Source organism: Oncorhynchus gorbuscha, linkage group LG09 (genome assembly GCF_021184085.1).
Source record: "Oncorhynchus gorbuscha isolate QuinsamMale2020 ecotype Even-year linkage group LG09, OgorEven_v1.0, whole genome shotgun sequence".
Taxonomy (NCBI): Eukaryota; Metazoa; Chordata; class Actinopteri; order Salmoniformes; family Salmonidae; genus Oncorhynchus; species Oncorhynchus gorbuscha.
This window is the reverse complement of record NC_060181.1, coordinates 11,445,570-11,473,069: the sequence shown is the minus strand read 5'-3', so window position 1 is coordinate 11,473,069 and position 27,500 is coordinate 11,445,570. Positions and strand designations below refer to the sequence as shown.

Sequence of the window (27,500 nt, the reverse complement as noted above, 5' to 3'; positions counted from 1 at the left end):
AGCTAGCTAGCTAGCTATCTCTGCACCGGGAGGCGCTAGCTAGCTAGCTAGCTATCTCTGCACCGGGAGGCGCTAGCTAGCTAGCTAGCTATCTCTGCACCGGGAGGCGCTAGCTAGCTAGCTAGCTATCTCTGCACCGGGAGGCGCTAGCTAGCTAGCTAGCTATCTCTGCACCGGGAGGCGCTAGCTAGCTAGCTAGCTATCTCTGCACCGGGAGGCGCTAGCTAGCTAGCTAGCTATCTCTGCACCGGGAGGCGCTAGCTAGCTAGCTAGCTATCTCTGCACCGGGAGGCGCTAGCTAGCTAGCTAGCTATCTCTGCACCGGGAGGCGCTAGCTAGCTAGCTAGCTATCTCTGCACCGGGAGGCGCTAGCTAGCTAGCTAGCTATCTCGGTAAGTAGAGGAGATGATGCATCACTCTCAAGAAGCAGTGTGTGGACTCCCCCTGACAGGAACAATATAAGAGATTCTAGGAACAAGAGATTAACATTGAGAAAATGAAGAATGGTGGGGAGATATCTTTGTGCTCGAGAGCTGTGCCGGGGCAGGGCAGGTTTTGGCTGTGTGTGTTTGTGAGAGAGTGTTTTAGAGCATTTTTACTTTAAGGTGTTTTTATTTCTTCCATTGTGAAGCTGCTTTGCTTCGTCAGCGATACTGCTGCGTCACATACCGGCTACCCATCATGCAATGCTCTACCGTTCCTCCATCGAGCATCACAGCTGGTTCTGTGTGTGTCAGCCTTCAGTTTATTCCATATTTAATTGATACGTTTATTTACGTGTTTGAATCGTGTACATTGTCGCTCTCATTCTCTCGTCTAGGATCGCTCGGAATGCTCCCATGATGCTCTCTGTGTTCTAACGCCCATGGTGCTTTGTGCTCTAACACCGTAATCCATCTTGTTTAACTTCCTGTCCCCGCCTCTGCTCCCTTCCCAACCAATGGGTCTTACGGCTCCTCCCCCCTATTTCCAATTCCTCCTCCTCATTGGTGCAGGATCTCAGTCTGCTACCATCGTTGGTGGTAAGAATCTAACGTCTACTACCTGTTACCCTCACCCCCCCTCTCACCCTTCATCTGTTCTCCCCCTCATCCCCCCTCACCCCCTCTCTCACCCATCACCTGTTCTTCACCTGTTCTCCCCCTCACTCCCTCTCTCACCCTTCATCTGTTCTCCCCCTCATCCCCCCTCACCCCCTCTACATTTACATTTTTACATTTAAGTCATTTAGCAGACGCTCTTATCCAGAGCGACTTACAAATTGGTGCATTCACCTTATGACATCCAGTGGAACAGTCACTTTACAATAGTGCATCTAAAACTTAAGGGGGGTGAGAGGGATTACTTATCCTATCCTAGGTATTCCTTAAAGAGGTGGGGTTTCAGGTGTCTCCGGAAGGTGGTGATTGACTCCGCTGTCCTGGCGTCGTGAGGGAGTTTGTTCCACCATTGGGGGGCCAGGGCAGCGAACAGTTTTGACTGGGCTGTTCTTCACCTGTTCTCCCCCCTCACTCCCTCTCTCACTCTTCACTCCCTCTCTCACCCTTCACCTGTTCTCCCCCTCCTCCTCTCTCACCCTTCATCTGTTCTCCCCTCTCACCCCTCACCCAAGCTGGTCACCTAAAGCTCCACCCCCTCTCTGGCTGAAGCATTTAGTTCAAACTAAAACATGGCTGTCTGCCTTCTTATGACTCCTTACTCTCTGAACTGAGGCCTGTCTCTACCTGTTAGGAGGGAGCTGAGGCCTGTTAGGAGGGAGCTGAGGCCTGTTAGCAGGGAGCTGAGGCCTGTTAGCAGGGAGCTGAGGCCTGTTAGCAGGGAGCTGAGGCCTGTTAGCAGGGAGCTGAGGCCTGTTAGCAGGGAGCTGAGGCCTGTTAGCAGGGAGCTGAGGCCTGTTAGCAGGGAGCTGAGGCCTGTTAGCAGGGAGCTGAGGCCTGTTAGCAGGGAGCTGAGGCCTGTTAGCAGGGAGCTGAGGCCTGTTAGCAGGGAGCTGAGGCCTGTTAGCAGGGAGCTGAGGCCTGTTAGCAGGGAGCTGAGGCCTGTTAGCAGGGAGCTGAGGCCTGTTAGCAGGGAGCTGAGGCCTGTGTCTACCTGTTAGCAGGGAGATGAGGCCTGTGTCTACCTGTTAGCAGGGAGATGAGGCCTGTCTCTACCTGTTAGGAGGGAGATGAGGCCTGTGTCTACCTGTTAGGAGGGAGATGAGGCCTGTCTCTACCTGTTAGGAGGGAGATGAGGCCTGTCTCTACCTGTTAGGAGGGAGATGAGGCCTGTCTCTACCTGTTAGGAGGGAGATGAGGCCTGTCTCTACCTGTTAGGAGGGAGATGAGGCCTGTCTCTACCTGTTAGGAGGGAGATGAGGCCTGTCTCTACCTGTTAGGAGGGAGATGAGGCCTGTCTCTACCTGTTAGGAGGGAGATGAGGCCTGTCTCTACCTGTTAGGAGGGAGATGAGGCCTGTCTCTACCTGTTAGGAGGGAGCTGAGGCCTGTTAGCAGGGAGCTGAGGCCTGTCTCTACCTGTTAGTAGGGAGCTGAGGCCTGTCTCTACCTGTTAGTAGGGAGCTGAGGCCTGTCTCTACCTGTTAGTAGGGAGCTGAGGCCTGTCTCTACCTGTTAGTAGGGAGCTGAGGCCTGTCTCTACCTGTTAGTAGGGAGCTGAGGCCTGTCTCTACCTGTTAGTAGGGAGCTGAGGCCTGTCTCTACCTGTTAGTAGGGAGCTGAGGCCTGTCTCTACCTGTTAGTAGGGAGCTGAGGCCTGTCTCTACCTGTTAGTAGGGAGCTGAGGCCTGTCTCTACCTGTTAGTAGGGAGCTGAGGCCTGTCTCTACCTGTTAGTAGGGAGCTGAGGCCTGTCTCTACCTGTTAGTAGGGAGCTGAGGCCTGTCTCTACCTGTTAGTAGGGAGCTGAGGCCTGTCTCTACCTGTTAGTAGGGAGCTGAGGCCTGTCTCTACCTGTTAGTAGGGAGCTGAGGCCTGTCTCTACCTGTTAGTAGGGAGCTGAGGCCTGTCTCTACCTGTTAGTAGGGAGCTGAGGCCTGTCTCTACCTGTTAGGAGGGAGCTGAGGCCTGTCTCTACCTGTTAGGAGGGAGCTGAGGCCTGTTAGCAGGGAGCTGAGGCCTGTCTCTACCTGTTAGCAGGGAGCTGAGGCCTGTCTCTACCTGTTAGGAGGGAGCTGAGGCCTGTTAGCAGGGAGCTGAGGCCTGTTAGCTGGGAGCTGAGGCCTGTTAGCAGGGAGCTGAGGCCTGTTAGCAGGGAGCTGAGGCCTGTCTCTACCTGTTAGCAGGGAGCTGAGGCCTGTCTCTACCTGTTAGCAGGGAGCTGAGGCCTGTCTCTACCTGTTAGCAGGGAGCTGAGGCCTGTCTCTACCTGTTAGCAGGGAGCTGAGGCCTGTCTCTACCTGTTAGCAGGGAGCTGAGGCCTGTCTCTACCTGTTTAGTAGGGAGCTGAGGCCTGTCTCTACCTGTTAGGAGGGAGCTGAGGCCTGTTAGCAGGGAGCTGAGGCCTGTCTCTACCTGTTAGCAGGGAGCTGAGGCCTGTCTCTACCTGTTAGTAGGGAGCTGAGGCCTGTCTCTACCTGTTAGTAGGGAGCTGAGGCCTGTCTCTACCTGTTAGCCTGTTAGGGAGCTGAGGGGAGCTGAGGCCTGTCTCTACCTGTTAGGAGGGCTGAGGCTGAGGCCTGTTAGCAGGGAGCTGAGGCCTGTTAGCTGAGGCCTGTTAGCTGTTAGCAGGAGCTGAGGCCTGTCTCTACCTGTTAGGAGGGAGCTGTTAGCAGGGAGCTGAGGCCTGTCTCTGAGGCCTGTTAGCAGGGAGCTGAGGCCTGTTAGCAGGGAGCTGAGGCCTGTTAGCAGGGAGCTGAGACCTGTTAGCAGGGAGCTGAGGCCTGTCTCTACCTGTTAGCAGGGAGCTGAGGCCTGTCTCTACCTGTTAGCAGGGAGCTGAGGCCTGTCTCTACCTGTTTAGTGTCTCTACCTGTTAGCAGGGAGCTGAGGCCTGTCTCTACCTGTTAGGGGAGCTGAGGCCTGTCTCTACCTGTTAGCAGGGAGCTGAGGCCTGTCTCTACCTGTTAGCAGGGAGCTGAGGCCTGTCTCTACCTGTTAGCAGGGAGCTGAGGCCTGTCTCTACCTGTTAGCAGGGAGCTGAGGCCTGTCTCTACCTGTTAGCAGGGAGCTGAGGCCTGTCTCTACCTGTTAGCAGGGAGCTGAGGCCTGTCTCTACCTGTTAGCAGGGAGCTGAGGCCTGTCTCTACCTGTTAGCAGGGAGCTGAGGCCTGTCTCTACCTGTTAGCAGGGAGCTGAGGCCTGTCTCTACCTGTTAGCAGGGAGCTGAGGCCTGTCTCTACCTGTTAGCAGGGAGCTGAGGCCTGTCTCTACCTGTTAGCAGGGAGCTGAGGCCTGTCTCTACCTGTTAGCAGGGAGCTGAGGCCTGTCTCTACCTGTTTAGTAGGGAGCTGAGGCCTGTCTCTACCTGTTAGGAGGGAGCTGAGGCCTGTTAGCAGGGAGCTGAGGCCTGTCTCTACCTGTTAGCAGGGAGCTGAGGCCTGTCTCTACCTGTTAGTAGGGAGCTGAGGCCTGTCTCTACCTGTTAGTAGGGAGCTGAGGCCTGTCTCTACCTGTTAGTAGGGAGCTGAGGCCTGTCTCTACCTGTTAGTAGGGAGCTGAGGCCTGTCTCTACCTGTTAGTAGGGAGCTGAGGCCTGTCTCTACCTGTTAGTAGGGAGCTGAGGCCTGTCTCTACCTGTTAGTAGGGAGCTGAGGCCTGTCTCTACCTGTTAGTAGGGAGCTGAGGCCTGTCTCTACCTGTTAGTAGGGAGCTGAGGCCTGTCTCTACCTGTTAGTAGGGAGCTGAGGCCTGTCTCTACCTGTTAGTAGGGAGCTGAGGCCTGTCTCTACCTGTTAGTAGGGAGCTGAGGCCTGTCTCTACCTGTTAGTAGGGAGCTGAGGCCTGTCTCTACCTGTTAGTAGGGAGCTGAGGCCTGTCTCTACCTGTTAGTAGGGAGCTGAGGCCTGTCTCTACCTGTTAGTAGGGAGCTGAGGCCTGTCTCTACCTGTTAGTAGGGAGCTGAGGCCTGTTAGTAGGGAGCTGAGGCCTGTCTCTACCTGTTAGTGGGGAGCTGAGGCCTGTCTCTACCTGTTAGTGGGGAGCTGAGGCCTGTCTCTACCTGTTAGTGGGGAGCTGAGGCCTGTCTCTACCTGTTAGTGGGGAGCTGAGGCCTGTCTCTACCTGTTAGTAGGGAGCTGAGGCCTGTCTCTACCTGTTAGTAGGGAGCTGAGGCCTGTCTCTACCTGTTAGGAGGGAGCTGTGTATTCTAGTATGGTCTGTGTATTCTAGTATTGGTTTGTGTATTCTGGTATAGTCTGTTTATTCTAGTAGGGTCTATGTATTCTGCGTGTGTGGTGAAATAGATTAATTTGATATGTTTCAGTTGTGTAGTGAAAATGTTTTCTCACTCGGGTCACATGACCCGCTCTTTCCATACATTTGACTTTCACACCTGTTCTCGTCTGTCTTTGAGGTAGGACTAGAGGTCGACCGATTATGATTTTTCAACGCCGATACCGATTATTGGGGGGCCCCCCCCAAAACGCCGATACCGATTATTGGGGGAACCCCCCCCCCCAAAAAAACCGCCGATACCGATTTAATTGGCCAATTTTGTAATGATTTTTTGTTGTTGTAATAATGACAATTACAACAAAACTGTTGAACACGTATTTTAACTTAATCTAATACATCAATAAAATCAATTTAGTCTCAAATAAATAATGAAACATGTTCAATTTGGTTTAAATAATGCAAAAACAAAGTGTTGGAGAAGAAAGTAAAAGTGCAATATGTGCCATGTAAGAAAGTTAACGTTTGAGTTCCTTGCTCAGAACATTAGAACATATGAAAGCTGGTGGTTCCTTTTAACATGAGTCTTCAATATTCCCAGGTAAGAGGTTTTAGGTTGTAGTTATTATAGGAATTATAGGACTATTTCCCTCTATACCATTTGTATTTCATTAATCTTTGACTATTGGATGTTCTTATAGGCACTTTAGTATTGCCAGTGTAACAGTATAGCTTCCGTCCCTCTCCTCGCCCCTACCTGAGCTCGAACCAGCAACACAACGACAACAGCCACCATCGAAGCAGCGTTACCCATCGCTCCACAAAATCGGCAGCCCTTGCAGGGCAAGGGGAACAACTACTCCAGGTCTCAGAGCGACCCAAAAGCTTGCATATACGCTTACTCTGCGTGCAATGAACGCAAGAGAAGTGACACAATTTCACCTGGTTAATATTGCCTGCTAACCTGGATTTCTTTCAGCTAAATATGCAGGTTTAAGAATATATACTTCTGTGTATTGATTTTAAGAAAGGCATTGATGTTTATGGTTAGGTTCACGTTGGAGCAACGATATGCACCGCATCGATTATATGCAACGCAGGACACGCTAGATAAACTAGTAATATCATCAACCATGTGTAGTTAACTACTGATTATGATTGATTGATTTTTATAAGATAAGTTTAATGCTAGCTAGCAACTTACTTTGGCTTCTTACTGCATTTGCGTAACAGGCAGGCTCCTCGTGGTGCGCAATGTAATTAGGTGGTTAGAGCGTTGGACTAGTTAACTGTAAGGTTGCAAGATTGAATCCCCCGAGCTGACAAGGTAAAAATCTGTCGTTCTGCACCTGAACAAGGCAGTTAACCCACTGTTCCTAGGCCGTCATTGTAAATAAGAAAGTGTTCTTAACGGACTTGCCTCGTTAAATAAAGCTGTAAAACAACAACAACATTGGCGTCCAAATTGACCGATTTCCGATTGTTATGAAAACTTGAAATCGGCCATTCCGATTAATCGGTCGACCTCTAGTTAGGACATCACAAAACTCAAGCATGTGTAGATCTGTGTCAGTCACAAGGCATTATGGGCAGTGATATATTGTACTCCATGTCATCATTTGGGAATAAACAAACGACCCACCGAAATGATGACGGTCCGAAGATGGCCGCCAAAGCTGGTCCCCTGAGTCTGGCTGAAAACAACTCCTAACCCTGGAATCAAAATGGCTAGTTCAATGGAGTCCATTCACCATGTTCCTGCACACATGTAGTCCCTTCTGATCTGCTAACCAGACCTGGGTCAATAATACACTCAAATACTTTCAAAGACTTTAGTTACACTTGGGAATAATCTTTCCAAAAGGTAAAAGCTCCCAAGCTAAGTCAAGCGCACCTCGTACTTCTAAGAGTTTGCCGTATGTATTAAACTGAACCCAGATCTGATGCAGACATGGTGATGGTGCTCCGGGATGTTGTTGTGCCGTAAACAACAGGTTCTCATGACCAGTGTGTGTTCTGTGTTTGTAATTCTCCCTCCCTGTCTCTCTCTAGCCGGCAGTCGGAGTGGTTCCCCGGGTCGCGTCCTGACCAGCACCGCTCTGAGTACGCTGGGTTCTGGAGCCCAGAGGGTTCTAGCTGGGTCCGGAGGGAGACGTAGCCGCATCCCCCGCAGCCAGGGCTGCTCACGAGACTCCTCCCCTACACGCCTGTCTGTCGGTGAGTAGAGCTCACACACCCCAAGCCGGTCCCTAAGCCGGTCCCCAAGCCTGTCCCCAAGCCGATCCCCAAGCCGCCGCCTCTTCCTTATTCCACAGGATGTATTGATTTTTATCTTTGTTATTTCTAAACTAATAAAATCATCCCCTCCCCCATTGTCCTGCTTCTGTTTGTTCCTGCTCATGCCTGATTGGCTAAGGCCAAGAGATTGACATCTCTCGCTCTCTCTCACACACACTGCGTTTCTGCGTGCATCTCACTCTGGCCTCCTACCTTTTATCATTGTCATGACAACTTGATCAATCCCCACCAATCGCATGCTTCCCTTATCGCTGCATGGTTTGTGATGATGTCACAGATCTGTCCATTCGTTTCTCCCAACAACTTTGAAAGCAGGAACTCTTTTAATGCTGAACTCTATTTTACTCCCTCTGTCTTTCTCCTCTCCTTCCTCTTTCTCCTCTCCTTCCTCTTTCTCCTCTCCTTCCTCTTTCTCCTCTCCTTCCTCTTTCTCCTCTTCTTCCTCCCTTTCTCCTCTCCTTCCTCCGTCTTTCTCCTCTCCTTCCTTTCCTCCGTCTTTCTCCTCTCCTTCCTTTCCTCCGTCTTTCTCCTCTCCTTCTTTCTCCTCTCCTTCCTTTCCTCCTTTCCTCCCCCATCTTTCTCCTCTCCTTCCTTTCCTCCTTTCCTCCCCCATCTTTCTCCTCTCCTTCCTCCCCCCATCTTTCTCCTCTCCTTCCTTTCCTCCCTCTTTCTCCTCTCCTTCCTCTGTCATCTCTAGCTCCCTCCAGTGTTAGTTCCATCTACAAAGCAACGAGCAGAGGAGGTAAGAACTCTCCGACTCATCCCTCGAACAACTCTACCTTTGCCTGCGTCCCTCCATCCCTCATCTTCATGTCTCTATATACATCCCTCCACCCCTCCATCTATATACATCCCTCCACCCCTCCATCTATATACATCCTCCACCCCTCCATCTATATACATCCCTCCACCCCTCCATCTATATACATCCCTCCACCCCTCCATCTATAAACATCCCTCCACCCCTCCATCTATATACATCCCTCCACCCCTCCATCTATATACATCCCTCCACCCCTCCATCTATATACATCCTCCACCCCTCCATCTATATACATCCTCCACCCCTCCATCTATATACATCCCTCCATCTATATATATCCCTCCACCCCTCCATCTATATACATCCCTCCACCCCTCCATCTATATACATCCTCCACCCTCCATCTATATACATCCTCCACCCTCCATCTATATACATCCTCCACCCTCCATCTATATACATCCTCCACCCCTCCATCTATATACATCCTCCACCCCTCCATCTATATACATCCTCCACCCCTCCATCTATATACATCCTCCACCCCTCCATCTATATACATCCTCCACCCCTCCATCTATATACATCCTCCACCCCTCCATCTATATACATCCCTCCACCCCTCCACCTATATACACCCCTCCACCTATATACATCCCTCCACCTATATACATCCCTCCACCTATATACATCCCTCCACCTATATACATCCCTCCACCTATATACATCCCTCCACCTATATACATCCCTCCACCTATATACATCCCTCCACCTATATACATCCCTCTATCTATATACATCCCTCTATCTATATACATCCCCCAATCTATATACATCCCTCCACCTATCTATATACATCCCTCCACCTATATACATCCCTCCATCTATATACATCCCTCCACCTATATACATCCCTCCACCTATATACACCCCTCCACCTATATACATCCCTCCACCCCTCCACCTATATACATCCCTCCACCCCTCCACCTATATACATCCCTCCACCCCTCCACCTATATACATCCCTCCACCCCTCCACCTATATACATCCCTCCACCCCTCCATCTATATACATCCCTCCACCCCTCCATCTATATACATCCCTCCACCCCTCCATCTATATACATCCCTCCACCCCTCCATCTATATACATCCCTCCACCCCTCCATCTATATACATCCCTCCACCCCTCCATCTATATACATCCCTCCACCCCTCCATATATATACATCCCTCTATCTATATACATCCCTCTATCTATATACATCCCTCTATCTATATACATCCCTCTATCTATATACATCCCTCTATCTATATACATCCCTCCACCCCTCCATATATATACATCCCTCTATCTATATACATCCCTCTATCTATATACATCCCTCTATCTATATACATCCCTCTATCTATATACATCCCTCTATCTATATACATCCCTCCATCCCTCTATATACATCCCTCCATCCCTCTATATACATCCCTCCATCCCTCTATATACATCCCTCCATCCCTCTATATACATCCCTCCATCCCTCTATATACATCCCTCCATCTATATACATCCCTCCATCTATATACATCCCTCCATCTATATACATCCCTCCATCTATATACATCCCTCCACCTATATACATCCCTCCACCTATATACATCCCTCCATCCTATATACATCCCTCCACCTCTATATACATCCCTCCATCTATATACATCCCTCCACCTATATACATCCCTCCACCTATATACATCCCTCCACCTATATACATCCCTCCACCTATATATCCCTCCACCTATATACATCCCTCCACCTATATACATCCCTCCACCCTCTATCTATCATCCCTCCACCCCTCTATCTATCCCTCCACCCCTCTATCTATCCCTCCACCCCTCTATCTATATACATCCCCACACCCTCTATCTATATACATCCCTCCATCCCTCTATCTATATACATCCCTCCATCCCTCTATCTATATACATCCCTCCACCCCTCTATCTATATACATCCCTCCATCCCTCTATCTATATACATCCCTCCATCCCTCTATCTATATACATCCCACCATCTATATACATCCCACCATCTATATACATCCCTCCACCTATATACATCCCTCCACCTATATACATCCCTCCACCTATATACATCCCTCCACCTATATACATCCCTCCACCTATATACATCCCTCCACCTATATACATCCCTCCACCTATATACATCCCTCCACCTATATACATCCCTCCACCCCTCTATCTATCCCTCCACCCCTCTATCTATCCCTCCACCCCTCTATCTATCCCTCCACCCCTCTATCTATATACATCCCTCCACCCCTCTATCTATATACATCCCTCCACCCCTCTATCTATATACATCCCTCCATCCCTCTATCTATATACATCCCTCTATCTATATACATCCCTCCACCCCTCTATCTATATACATCCCTCCATCCCTCTATCTATATACATCCCTCCATCTATATACATCCCTCCATCTATATACATCCCTCCATCTATATACATCCCTCCATCTATATACATCCCTCCATCTATATACATCCCTCCATCTATATACATCCCTCCATCTATATACATCCCTCCATCTATATACATCCCTCCACCTATATACATCCCTCCACCTATATACATCCCTCCACCTATATACATCCCTCCACCTATATACATCCCTCCACCTATATACATCCCTCCACCTATATACATCCCTCCACCTATATACATCCCTCCACCCCTCTATCTATATACATCCCTCCACCCCTCTATCTATATACATCCCTCCATCCCTCTATCTATATACATCCCTCCACCTATATACATCCCTCCACCTATATACATCCCTCCACCTATATACATCCCTCCACCTATATACATCCCTCCACCTATATACATCCCTCCATCTATATACATCCTCCACCCCTCCATCTATATACATCCTCCACCCCTCCATCTATATACATCCCTCCACCTATATACATCCTCCACCCCTCCATCTATATACATCCTCCACCCCTCTATCTATATACATCCCTCTATCTATATACATCCCTCTATCTATATACATCCCTCTATCTATATACATCCCTCTATCTATATACATCCCTCCATCCCTCTATATACATCCCTCCATCCCTCTATATACATCCCTCCATCCCTCTATATACATCCCTCCATCCCTCTATATACATCCCTCCATCCCTCTATATACATCCCTCCATCCCTCTATATACATCCCTCCATCCCTCTATATACATCCCTCTATCTATATACATCCCTCTATCTATATACATCCCTCTATCTATATACATCCCTCCATCTATATACATCCCTCCATCTATATACATCCCTCTATATACATCCCTCCATCCATCTATATACATCCCTCCATCTATCTATATACATCCCTCCATCTATATATATACATCCCTCCATCTATATACATACATCCCTCCATCTATATACATACATCCCTCCACCTATATACATCCCTCCCTCCATATACATCCCTCCATCTATATACATCCCTCCATCTATATACATCCCTCATCTATATACATCCCTCCACCTATATACATCCCTCCACCCCTCTATCTATATATATCCATCCATCTATATACATCCCTCCATCTATATACATCCATCCATCTATATACATCCATCCATCTATATACATCCCTCCATCTATATACATCCATCTATATACATCCCTCCACCTATATACATCCCTCCACCTATATACATCCCTCCACCTATATACATCCCTCCACCCTCTATCTATATACATCCCTCCATCTATATACATCCCTCCATCTATATACATCCCTCCACCTATATACATCCCTCCACCTATATACATCCCTCCACCTATATACATCCCTCCACCCCTCTATCTATATACATCCCTCCACCCCTCTATCTATATACATCCTCCATCCCTCTATCTATATACATCCCTCCATCCCTCTATCTATATACATCCCTCCACCCCCTCTATCTATATACATCCCTCCATCCTCTATCTATATACATCCCTCCATCCCTCTATCTATATACATCCCTCCATCTATATACATCCCTCCACCTATATACATCCCTCCACCTATATACATCCCTCCATCTATATACATCCCTCCATCTATATACATCCCTCCATCTATATACATCCCTCCACCTATATACATCCCTCCACCTATATACATCCCTCCACCTATATACATCCCTCCACCTATATACATCCCTCCACCTATATACATCCCTCCACCTATATACATCCCTCTATCTATATACATCCCTCCACCCCTCTATCTATATACATCCCTCTATCTATATACATCCCTCCATCCCTCTATCTATATACATCCCTCCACCCCTCTATCTATATACATCCCTCCATCCCTCTATCTATATACATCCCTCCATCCCTCTATCTATATACATCCCTCCATCTATATACATCCCTCCATCTATATATATACATCCCTCCATCTATATACATACATCCCTCCACCTATATACATCCCTCCCTCCATATACATCCCTCCATCTATATACATCCCTCCATCTATATACATCCCTCATCTATATACATCCCTCCACCTATATACATCCCTCCACCCCTCTATCTATATATATCCATCCATCTATATACATCCCTCCATCTATATACATCCATCCATCTATATACATCCATCCATCTATATACATCCCTCCATCTATATACATCCATCTATATACATCCCTCCACCTATATACATCCCTCCACCTATATACATCCCTCCACCTATATACATCCCTCCACCCCTCTATCTATATACATCCCTCCATCTATATACATCCCTCCATCTATATACATCCCTCCACCTATATACATCCCTCCACCTATATACATCCCTCCACCTATATACATCCCTCCACCCCTCTATCTATATACATCCCTCCACCCCTCTATCTATATACATCCCTCCATCCCTCTATCTATATACATCCCTCCATCCCTCTATCTATATACATCCCTCCATCCCTCTATCTATATACATCCCTCCATCCCTCTATCTATATACATCCCTCCATCTATATACATCCCTCCATCTATATACATCCCTCCACCTATATACATCCCTCCACCTATATACATCCCTCCATCTATATACATCCCTCCATCTATATACATCCCTCCATCTATATACATCCCTCCATCTATATACATCCCTCCACCTATATACATCCCTCCACCTATATACATCCCTCCACCTATATACATCCCTCCACCTATATACATCCCTCCACCTATATACATCCCTCCATCTATATACATCCCTCCACCCCTCTATCTATATACATCCCTCCATCCCTCTATCTATATACATCCCTCCATCCCTCTATCTATATACATCCTCCACCCCTCTATCTATATACATCCCTCCATCCCTCTATCTATATACATCCCTCCATCCCTCTATCTATATACATCCCTCCATCTATATACATCCCTCCATCTATATACATCCCTCCACCTATATACATCCCTCCACTTATATACATCCCTCCACCTATATACATCCCTCCACCTATATACATCCCTCCACCTATATACATCCCTCCACCTATATACATCCCTCTATCTATATACATCCCTCCACCCCTCTATCTATATACATCCCTCCATCCCTCTATCTATATACATCCCTCCATCCCTCTATCTATATACATCCCTCCACCCCTCTATCTATATACATCCCTCCATCCCTCTATCTATATACATCCCTCCATCCCTCTATCTATATACATCCCTCCATCTATATACATCCCTCCATCTATATACATCCCTCCACCTATATACATCCCTCCACCTATATACATCCCTCCATCTATATACATCCCTCTATATACATCCCTCCATATATACATCCCTCCATCTATATACATCCCTCCACCTATATACATCCCTCCACCTATATACATCCCTCCACCTATATACATCCCTCCATCTATATACATCCCTCCATCTATATACATCCCTCCACCTATATACATCCCTCCACCTATATACATCCCTCCACCTATATACATCCCTCCACCTATATACATCCCTCCACCTATATACATCCCTCCACCTATATACATCCCTCCACCTATATACATCCCTCCACCTATATACATCCCTCCATCTATATACATCCCTCCATCTATATACATCCCTCCATCTATATACATCCCTCCACCTATATACATCCCTCCACCTATATACATCCCTCCACCTATCCCTCCATCTATATACATCCCTCCATCTATATACATCCCTCCATCTATATACATCCCTCCACCTATATACATCCCTCCACCTATATACATCCCTCCACCTATATACATCCCTCCACCTATATACATCCCTCCATCTATATACATCCCTCCATCTATATACATCCCTCCACCTATATACATCCCTCCACCTATATACATCCCTCCACCTATATACATCCCTCACTATATACATCCCTCCACCTATATACATCCCTCCACCTATATACATCCCTCCATCTATATACATCCCTCCACCTATATACATCCCTCCACCTATATACATCCCTCCACCCCTCCATCTATATACATCCCTCCATCTATATACATCCCTCCACCTATATACATCCCTCCATCCCTCTATATACATCCCACCATCTATATACATCCCACCATCTATATACATCCCTCCATCTATATACATCCCTCCAACCCTCTATCTATATACATCCCTCCATCTATATACATCCCTCCATCCCTCTATATACATCCCTCCATCCCTCTATCTATATACATCCCTCCATCTATATACAAACCCCTCCATCTATATACATCCCTCCATCTATATACATCCCTCCATCTATATACATCCCTCCATCTATATACATCCCTCCATCTATATACATCCCTCCATCTATATACATCCCTCCATCTATATACATCCCTCCATCTATATACATCCATCCATCTATATACATCCCTCCATCTATATACATCCATCCATCTATATACATCCCTCCACCTATATACATCCCTCCACCTATATACATCCCTCCACCTATATACATCCCTCCACCCCTCTATCTATATACATCCCTCCATCTATATACATCCCTCCACCTATATACATCCCTCCACCTATATACATCCCTCCACCTATATACATCCCTCCACCCCTCTATCTATATACATCCCTCCACCCCTCTATCTATATACATCCCTCCATCCCTCTATCTATATACATCCCTCCATCCCTCTATCTATATACATCCCTCCACCCCTCTATCTATATACATCCCTCCATCCCTCTATCTATATACATCCCTCCATCTATATACATCCCTCCATCCCATCCCTCCACCTATATACATCCCTCCACCTATATACATCCCTCCATCTATATACATCCCTCCATCTATATACATCCCTCCATCTATATACATCCCTCCATCTATATACATCCCTCCACCTATATACATCCCTCCACCTATATACATCCCTCCACCTATATACATCCCTCCACCTATATACATCCCTCTATCTATATACATCCCTCCACCCCTCTATCTATATACATCCCTCCATCCCTCTATCTATATACATCCCTCCATCTATATACATCCCTCCACCTATATACATCCCTCCACCTATATACATCCCTCCACCTATATACATCCCTCCATCTATATACATCCCTCCATCTATATACATCCCTCCACCTATATACATCCCTCCACCTATATACATCCCTCCACCTATATACATCCCTCCATCTATATACATCCCTCCATCTATATACATCCCTCCATCTATATACATCCCTCCACCTATATACATCCCTCCACCTATATACATCCCTCCACCTATATACATCCCTCCATCTATATACATCCCTCCATCTATATACATCCCTCCACCTATATACATCCCTCCACCTATATACATCCCTCCACCTATATACATCCCTCCATCTATATACATCCCTCCATCTATATACATCCCTCCATCTATATACATCCCTCCACCTATATACATCCCTCCACCTATATACATCCCTCCATCTATATACATCCCTCCATCTATATACATCCCTCCATCTATATACATCCTCCATCTATATACATCCCTCCATCTATATACATCCCTCCACCTATATACATCCCTCCACCTATATACATCCCTCCACCTATATACATCCCTCCACCTATATACATCCCTCCACCTATATACATCCCTCCATCTATATACATCCCTCCATCATATACATCCTCCACCTATATACATCCTCCACCTATATACATCCCTCCACCTATATACATCCCTCCACCTATATACATCCCTCCATCTATATACATCCCTCCATCTATATACATCCCTCCATCTATATACATCCCTCCATCTATATACATCCCTCCACCTATATACATCCCTCCACCTATATACATCCCTCCATCTATATACATCCCTCCATCTATATACATCCCTCCACCTATATACATCCCTCCATCTATATACATCCCTCCATCTATATACATCCCTCCACCTATATACATCCCTCCACCTATATACATCCCTCCATCTATATACATCCCTCCACCTATATACATCCCTCCACCTATATACATCCCTCCATCTATATACATCCCTCCATCTATATACATCCCTCCACCTATATACATCCCTCCACCTATATACATCCCTCCATCTATATACATCCCTCCACCTATATACATCCCTCCACCTATATACATCCCTCCACCTATATACATCCCTCCATCTATATACATCCCTCCACCTATATACATCCCTCCACCCCTCTATCTATATACATCCCTCCATCTATATACATCCCTCCATCTATATACATCCCTCCACCTATATACATCCCTCCACCCCTCTATCTATATACATCCCTCCATCTATATACATCCCTCCATCCCTCTATATACATCCCACCATCTATATACATCCCTCCATCTATATACATCCCTCCATCTATATATACATCCCTCCATCTATATACATCCCTCCATCTATATACATCCCTCCATCTATATACATCCCTCCATCCCTCTATATACATCCCTCCATCCCTCTATATACATCCCTCCATCCCTCTATATACATCCCTCCATCCCTCTATATACATCCCACCATCTATATACATCCCTCCATCTATATACATCCCTCCATCTATATACATCCCTCCACCTATATACATCCCTCCACCTATATACATCCCTCCATCTATATACATCCCTCCACCTATATACATCCCTCCACCTATATACATCCCTCCACCTATATACATCCCTCCATCTATATACATCCCTCCATCTATATACATCCCTCCATCTATATACATCCCTCCACCTATATACATCCCTCCATCTATATACATCCCTCCATCCATCCCTCTCCATCTATATACATCCCTCCATCTATATACATCCCTCCACTATATACATCCCTCCACCTATATACATCCCTCCACCTATATACATCCCTCCATCCTATATACATCCCTCCACCTATATACATCCCTCCATCTATATACATCCCTCCATCTATATACATCCCTCCACCTATATACATCCCTCCACCTATATACATCCCTCCACCTATATACATCCCTCCACCTATATACATCCCTCCACCTATATACATCCCTCCATCTATATACATCCCTCCATCTATATACATCCCTCCACCTATATACATCCCTCCACCTATATACATCCCTCCACCCCTCCATCTATATACATCCCTCCATCTATATACATCCCTCCACCTATATACATCCCTCCATCCCTCTATATACTCCCATATACATCCCACCATCTATATACATCCCTCCATCTATATACATCCCTCCAACCCTCTATCTATATACATCCCTCCATCTATATACATCCCTCCATCCCTCTATATACATCCCTCCATCCCTCTATATACATCCCTCCATCTATATACATCCCTCCATCTATATACATCCCTCCATCCCTCTATATACATCCCTCCATCTATATACATCCCTCCATCCCTCTATATACATCCCTCCATCTATATACATCCCTCCATCTATATACATCCCTCCATCTATATACATCCCTCCACCTATATACATCCCTCCACCCCTCTATCTATATACATCCCTCCATCCCTCTATCTATATACATCCCTCCATCCCTCTATCTATATACATCCCTCCATCTATATACATCCCTCCACCTATATACATCCCTCCACCTATATACATCCCTCCATCTATATACATCCCTCCATCTATATACATCCCTCCACCTATATACATCCCTCCACCTATATACATCCCTCCACCTATATACATCCCTCCATCTATATACATCCCTCCATCTATATACATCCCTCCATCTATATACATCCCTCCACCTATATACATCCCTCCACCTATATACATCCCTCCACCTATATACATCCCTCCATCTATATACATCCCTCTCATATACATCCCTCCACCTATATACATCCCTCCACCTATATACATCCCTCCATCTATATACATCCCTCCATCTATATACATCCCTCCATCTATATACATCCCTCCATCCCTCTATATACATCCCTCCATCCCTCTATCTATATACATCCCTCCATCTATATACATCCCTCCATCTATATACATCCCTCCATCTATACATCCCTCCACCTATATACATCCCTCCACCTATATACATCCCTCCATCTATATACATCCCTCCATCTATATACCCCTCCATCCCTCCATCTATATACATCCCTCCATCTATATACATCCCTCCACCTATATACATCCCTCCACCTCCCTCCACCTATATACATCCCTCCACCTATATACATCCCTCCATCTATATACATCCCTCCATCTATATACATCCCTCCACCTATATACATCCCTCCACCTATATACATCCCTCCACCTATATACATCCCTCCACCTATATACATCCCTCCACCTATATACATCCCTCCATCTATATACATCCCTCCATCTATATACATCCCTCCACCTATATACATCCCTCCATCTATATACATCCCTCCATCTATATACATCCCTCCACCTATACATTACATCCCTCCATCTATATACATCCCTCCACCTATATACATCCCTCCATCTATATACATCCCTCCATCTATATACATCCCTCCATCTATATACATCCCTCTATATACATCCCTCCACCTATATACATCCCTCCATCTATATACATCCCTCCACCTATATACATCCCTCCACCTATATACATCCCTCCACCTATATACATCCCTCCATCTATATACATCCCTCCACCCCTCTATCTATATACATCCCTCCATCTATATACATCCCTCCATCTATATACATCCCTCCACCTATATACATCCCTCCACCCCTCTATCTATATACATCCCTCCATCTATATACATCCCTCCATCCCTCTATATACATCCCACCATCTATATACATCCCTCCATCTATATACATCCCTCCAACCCTCTATCTATATACATCCCTCCATCTATATACATCCCTCCATCTATATACATCCCTCCATCTATATACATCCCTCCATCCCTCTATATACATCCCTCCATCCCTCTATATACATCCCTCCATCCCTCTATATACATCCCTCCACCTATATACATCCCTCCATCTATATACATCCCTCCATCTATATACATCCCTCCATCTATATACATCCCTCCACCTATATACATCCCTCCACCTATATACATCCCTCCATCTATATACATCCCTCCACCCCCCTCCACCTATATACATCCCTCCATATATATATCCTCCATCTATATACATCCCTCCATCTATATACATCCCTCCATCTATATACATCCCTCCACCTATATACATCCCTACCTATATACATCCCTCCATCTATATACATCCCTCCATCTATATACATCCCTCCATCTATATACATCCCTCCATCTATATACATCCCTCCACCTATATACATCCCTCCACCTATATACATCCCTCCACCTATATACATCCCTCCACCTATATACATCCCTCCATCTATATACATCCCTCCATCTATATACATCCCTCCACCTATATACATCCCTCCACCTATATACATCCCTCCACCTATATACATCCCTCCACCTATATACATCCCTCCACCTATATACATCCCTCCACCTATATACATCCCTCCACCTATATACATCCCTCCACCTATATACATCCCTCCACCCCTCCATCTATATACATCCCTCCATCTATATACATCCCTCCACCTATATACATCCCTCCATCCCTCATCCCTATCTATATACATCCCTCTATATACATCCCTCCATCTATATACATCCCTCCATCCTATATACATCCCTCCATCTATATACATCCCTCCATCTATATACATCCCTCCATCCCTCTATATACATCCCTCCATCTATATACATCCCTCCATCTATATATACATCCCTCCATCCCTCTATATACATCCCACCATCTATATACATCCCTCCATCCCTCTATATACATCCCACCATCTATATACATCCCTCCATCTATATACATCCCTCCATCTATATACATCCCTCCATCCCTCTATATACATCCCTCCATCCTATATATATACATCCCTCCATCTATATACATACCCCTCCATCTATATACATCCCTCCATCTATATACATCCCTCCATCTATATACATCCCTCCATCTATATACATCCCTCCATCTATATACATCCCTCCATCTATATACATCCCTCCATCTATATACATCCCTCCATCTATATACATCCCTCCATCTATATACATCCCTCCATCTATATACATCCATCCATCTATATACATCCCTCCACCTATATACATCCCTCCACCTATATACATCCCTCCACCTATATACATCCCTCCATCTATATACATCCCTCCACCATCCCTCCATATATACATCCCTCCACCTATATACATCCCTCCACCTATATACATCCCTCCATCTATATACATCCCTCCATCCCTCTATATACATCCCTCCATCCCTCTATATATACATCCCTCCATCTATCTATATACATCCCTCCATCCCTCTATCTATATACATCCCTCCATCTATATACATCCCTCCATCTATATACATCCCTCCACCTATATACATCCCTCCACCTATATACATCCCTCCATCTATATACATCCCTCCATCTATATACATCCCTCCATCTATATACATCCCTCCATCTATATACATCCCTCCATCCATCTCCATATACATCCCTCCATATATACATCCCTCCACCTATATACATCCCTCCACCTATATACATCCCTCCATCTATATACATCCCTCCACCCCTCTATATACATCCCTCCATCCCTCTATATACATCCCTCCATCTATATACATCCCTCCATCCATCCCTCCATCTATATACATCCCTCCATCTATATACATCCCTCCATCTATATACATCCCTCCATCTATATACATCCCTCCATCTATATACATCCCTCCACCTATATACATCCCTCCATCTATATACATCCCTCCATCTATATACATCCCTCCATCTATATACATCCCTCCATCTATATACATCCCTCCATCTCCATCTATATACATCCCTCCATCCATCTCTCTATATACATCCCTCCATCCCTCTTCATATACATCCCTCCATCTATATACCCTCCATCTATATACATCCCTCCATCCTCACCTATATACATCCCTCCATCTATATACATCCCTCCATCCCTCCATCTATATACATCCCTCCATCTATATACATCCCTCCATCCTATATACATCCCTCCATCCCTCTATATACATCCCTCCATCATCTATATACATCCCTCCATCCTCTTTCATCTATATACATCCCTCCATCTATATACATCCCTCCACCCATCCTCCATCACTATATACATCCCTCCATCCTATATATATCCCTCCACATCTATATATATCCCTCCATTATATATCCCTCTCTATATACATCCCTCCACCTATATATATCCTATACCCTCCATCCCTCCATCTATATACATCCCTCCATTTATATATATCCTATATATATATCATCCCTCCATCTATATACATCCCTCCATCTATATATATCATCCCTCCATCTATATACATCCCTCCATCTATATACATCCCTCCATCTATATATATCCTCCATATATATCCCTCCATCTATATACATCCCTCCATCCTCTTCATATATATATCCCTCCATCTATATACATCCCTCCACCTATATACATCCCTCCATCTATATACATCCCTCCATCTATATACATCCCTCCACCTATATACATCCCTCTCTATATACATCCCATATATATCCTCTATATATATCTCTTCATTTATATACATCCCTCCATCATTATATATATCCATCTTTATATACATCCCTCCATCTATATACATCCTCCATCTATATACATCCTCCATCTCTATACATCCCTCCACCTATATACATCCCTCCATCTATATACATCCCATCCTCTTCATCTATATACATCCCTCCATCTATATACATCCCTCCATCTATATACATCCCTCCATCTATATATCATCCCTCCATCTATATATCCCTCCATCATCCCTCCATCTATATATATCCCTCCATCTATATATACATCCCTCCATCTATATACATCCCTCCATATACATCTATCTATATACATCCCTCCATCTATATACATCCCTCCATCTATATACATCCTCTCCCTCCATCTATATACATCCCTCCATCTATATACCCTCCATCCCCCTCCATCTATATACATCCCTCCATCTATATACATCCCTCCTATATACATCTATATATATATCATCCCTCCACTATATACATCCTATATACATCCCTCCATCTATATACATCCCTCCATCTATATACATCCCTCCATCTATATACATCCCACCTATATACATCCACCACCTATATACATCCCTCCATCTATATACATCCCTCCACCTATATACATCCCTCCACCTATATACATCCCTCCACCTATATACATCCCTCCATCTATATACACCCCTCCATCTATATACATCCCTCCATCTATATACATCCCTCCACCTATATACATCCCTCCACCTATATACATCCCTCCACTATATACATCCCTCCACCTATATACATCCCTCCACCTATATACATCCCTCCACCTCCATCTATATACATCCCTCCACCTATATACATCCCTCCACCTATATACATCCCTCCATATATACACCCTCCATCTATATACACCCCTCCATCTATATACATCCCTCCATCTATATACATCCCTCCACCTATATACATCCCTCCACCTATATACATCCCTCCACCTATATACATCCCTCCATCTATATACATCCCTCCATCCCTCTATCTATATACATCCTCCATCTATATACATCCCTCCATCCCTCTATCTATATACATCCCTCCACCTCTCCATCTACACTGCTCAAAAAAACACTAAAATAACACATCCTAGATCTGAATGAATGAAATATTCTTTACATAGTTGAATGTGCTGACAAAATCACACAAATTATCAATGGAAATCAAAATGATCAACCCATGGAGGTCTGGATTTGGAGTCACACTCAAAATTAAAGTGGAAAACCACACTACAGGCTGATCCAACTTTGATGTAATGTCCTTAAAACAAGTCAAAATGAGGCTCAGCAGTGTGTGTGGCCTCCACGTGCCTGTATGACCTCCCTACAACGCCTGGGCATGCTCCTGATGAGGTGGCGAATGGTCTCCTGAGGGATCTCCTCCCAGCCCTGGACTAAAGCATCCGCCAACTCCTGGACAGTCTGTGGTGCAACGTGGCGTTGGTGGATGGAGCGAAACATGATGTCCTAGATGTGCTCAATTGGATTCAGGTCTGGGGAACGGGCGGGCCAGTCCATAGCATCAATGCCTTCCTCTTGCAGGAACTGCTGACACACTCCAGCCACATGAGGACTAGCATTGTCTTGCATTAGGAGGAATTCAGGGCCAACCGCACCAGCGTATGGTCTCACAAGGGGTCTGAGGATCTCATCTCGGTACCTAATGGCAGTCAGGCTACCTCTGGCGAGCACATGGAGGGCTGTGCGGCCCCCCAAAGAAATGCTACCCCACACTATGACTGACCCACCGCCAAATAGGTCATGCTGGACGATGTTGCAGGCAGCAGAACGTTCTCCACGGTGTCTCCAGACTCTGTCACGTCTGTCATGTGCTCAGTGTGAACCTGCTTTCATCTGTGAAGAGCACAGGGCGCCAGTGGCGAATTTGCCAATCTTGGTGTTCTCTGGCAAATGCCAAACGTCCTGCACGGTGTTGGGCTGTAAGCACAACCGCCACCTGTGGACGTTGGGCCCTCATACCACCCTCATGGAATCTGTTTCTGACCGTTTGAGCAGACACATGCACATTTGTGGCCTGCTGGAGGTAATTTTGCAGGGCTCTGGCAGTGCTCCTCCTGCTCTTCCTTGCACAAAGGTGGAGGTAGCGGTCCTGTTGCTGGGTTGTTGCCCTCCTACGGCCTCCTCCAAGTCTCCTGATGTACTGGCCTGTCTCCTGGTAGCGCCTCCATGCTCTGGACACTACGCTGACAGACACAGCAAACCTTCTTGCCACAGCTCGCATTGATGTGCCATCCTGGATGAGCTGCACTACCTGAGCCACTCCGTCTCATGCTTCCTCTAGAGTGAAAGCACCGCCAGCATTCAAAAGTGACCAAAACATCAGCCAGGAAGAATAGGAACTGAGAAGTGGTCTGTGGTCACCAACTGCAGAACCACTCCTTTATTGGGGGTGTCTTGCTAATTGCCTATAATTTCCACCTGTTGTCTATTGCATTTGCACAACAGCATGTGAAATGTATTGTCAATCAGTGTTGCTTCCTAAGTGGACAGTTTGATTTCATAGAAGTGTGATTGACTTGGAGTTACATTGTGTTGTTTAAGTGTTCCCTTTATTTTTTTGAGCAGTGTATAGACATCCCTCCACCTCTACATCTAATATACATCCCTCCACCTCTCCATCTAATATACAGTGAGGCAAAAAAAAAGTATTTAGTCAGCCACCAATTGTGCAAGTTCTCCCACTTAAAAAGGCCTGTAATTTTCATCATAGGTACGTACACTTCAACGATGACAGACAAAATGAGGGGGAAAAAATCCAGAAAATCACATTGTAGGATTTTTTATTAATGAATTTGCAAATTATGGTGGAAAATAAGTATTTGGTCAATAACAAAAGTTTCTCAATACTTTGTGACTGGAGGATGTATATAGATGGAGAGGGGGAGGCATGTATATAGATGGAGGGAACTTGCACAATTGGTGGCTGACTAAATACTTTTTTGCCCCACTGTACATCCTCCCCTCCATCTTCATGTCTCTCTATATATATCCTCCATCTTCATGTCTCTCTATACATCCTCCATCTTCATGTCTATATACATCCTCCATCTTCATGTCTCTCTATACATCCTCCATATTCATGTCTCTATATATACATCCTCCATCTTCATGTCTCTCTATATACATCCTCCATCTTCATGTCTCTATATACATCCTCCATCTTCATGTCTCTATATACATCCTCCATATTCATGTCTCTCTATATACATCCTCCATATTCATGTCTCTCTATATACATCCTCCATATTCATGTCTCTCTATATACATCCTCCATATTCATGTCTCTATATACATCCACCATCTTCATGTCTCTATATACATCCACCATCTTCATGTCTCTATATACATCCACCATCTTCATGTCTCTCGAAATACATCTGTCCGTCCCTCCACCTCTCTCATACCATTATGTCAGGCTGTTGCTCACCGCCTCAAAATACCAGAATCCTCCTCTAACCTCTGAACCCATGGCTGTGTGTCATGGCGATGGGTTGCCATGGTAATCGTGGTGACAATTTGCATTTTGCCACTAACCAATTGGCCGCAGATGTGAATGACGCGTCATAGGATCGGTGAAGCTTCATGGGTTCCCCATTACGCTTCCTTAGGCTGTGGTTAACTCTGATTGGTGCATGGGTGTCCTGGCTCTTTCCAATGAACAGTCAGGATGAGCATGATGCTTATTGGATAAAAACGGATCCTCCCCCCTCATCCCCCTCCTTCATCTGCTTCTCATTTCCTGTGTGTGCGTGTGTGTGTGCGTGTGTGTGTGCGTGTGTGTGTGTGTGCGTGTGTGTGTGTGTGTGCGTGTGTGTGTGCGTGTGTGTGTGCGTGTGCGTGTGCGTGTGTGTGTGTGTGTGTGTGTGTGTGTGTGTGTGTGTGTGTGTGTGTGTGTGTGTGTGTGTGTGTGTGTGTGTGTGTGTGTGTGTGTAAAACAAGCAGTAGGCTTGGGCAGTATCCAGATTTCATACCGGCATTGGACACGAAGCTCTATTTTCAAACCCCACTGACTGAGCCTCTGTAAACCGAAAGGTTAAGAATGCTAACAAGTAGTTGTAAAATCACATAGCAAATGCTAACGAGCACATTGCGAACATCTTATGCAGTCTCTGGCATAAACTATTTGCAGAACAGACATCCCAGCTCATAAAGTTATACAAGTAACAAATAAATGCTACTCACAGTTTGCTGCACATAACAAATATTAAACAGCAAGGCTGTTGATTCTCTGCTGTTACCAAGAGAAGCTTGATTTTGCAAGAAGCTAACTAGCTACTAAATTAGCAAACCCATTGCACAACTGCAGAGCATTTAGCTCATTGTAGACAGTTGACTGAATATCTATAGGATATCGAGCTGGCTAACATTTTAGTTGTGATTGCTATACTGTAACTAGATCACCTGGCGCATGCTGCCTAACAGGAAGTGACTCACAAGGCTCCGGTCTCTCGTTGTGTGATTGTAAACTAACAATAATAACATATTGTACAAGTTGACTGCAGGTATTTACTTTAAAAGTAGCTACAAATACTCAAATGTGTGAAAAAATAAAATAAATCGTTTTTGATGAAAAACTATCCCGTGGCTATTTCCAAATAGCCGGTATACCGCCCAAGCCTAGGGTGCAACATGTCATTTCAGAGCCCAGCAGTCCTGCGCTCTCTAGGG

At 45.4% G+C, this 27,500-nt stretch overlaps 1 protein-coding gene across 1 annotated transcript in view; it reads left to right on the top strand.

The window, feature by feature from the left end:
* The window catches only part of LOC124043165 (CLIP-associating protein 2-like), a 136,756-nt gene that overhangs the window by 81,138 nt on the left and 28,118 nt on the right, over window positions 1–27,500 (top strand). Inside the window, 2 exon segments of the mRNA XM_046361423.1 lie at window positions 7,381–7,545; window positions 8,324–8,368. Coding sequence (XP_046217379.1) covers window positions 7,381–7,545; window positions 8,324–8,368 — 210 coding nt within the window.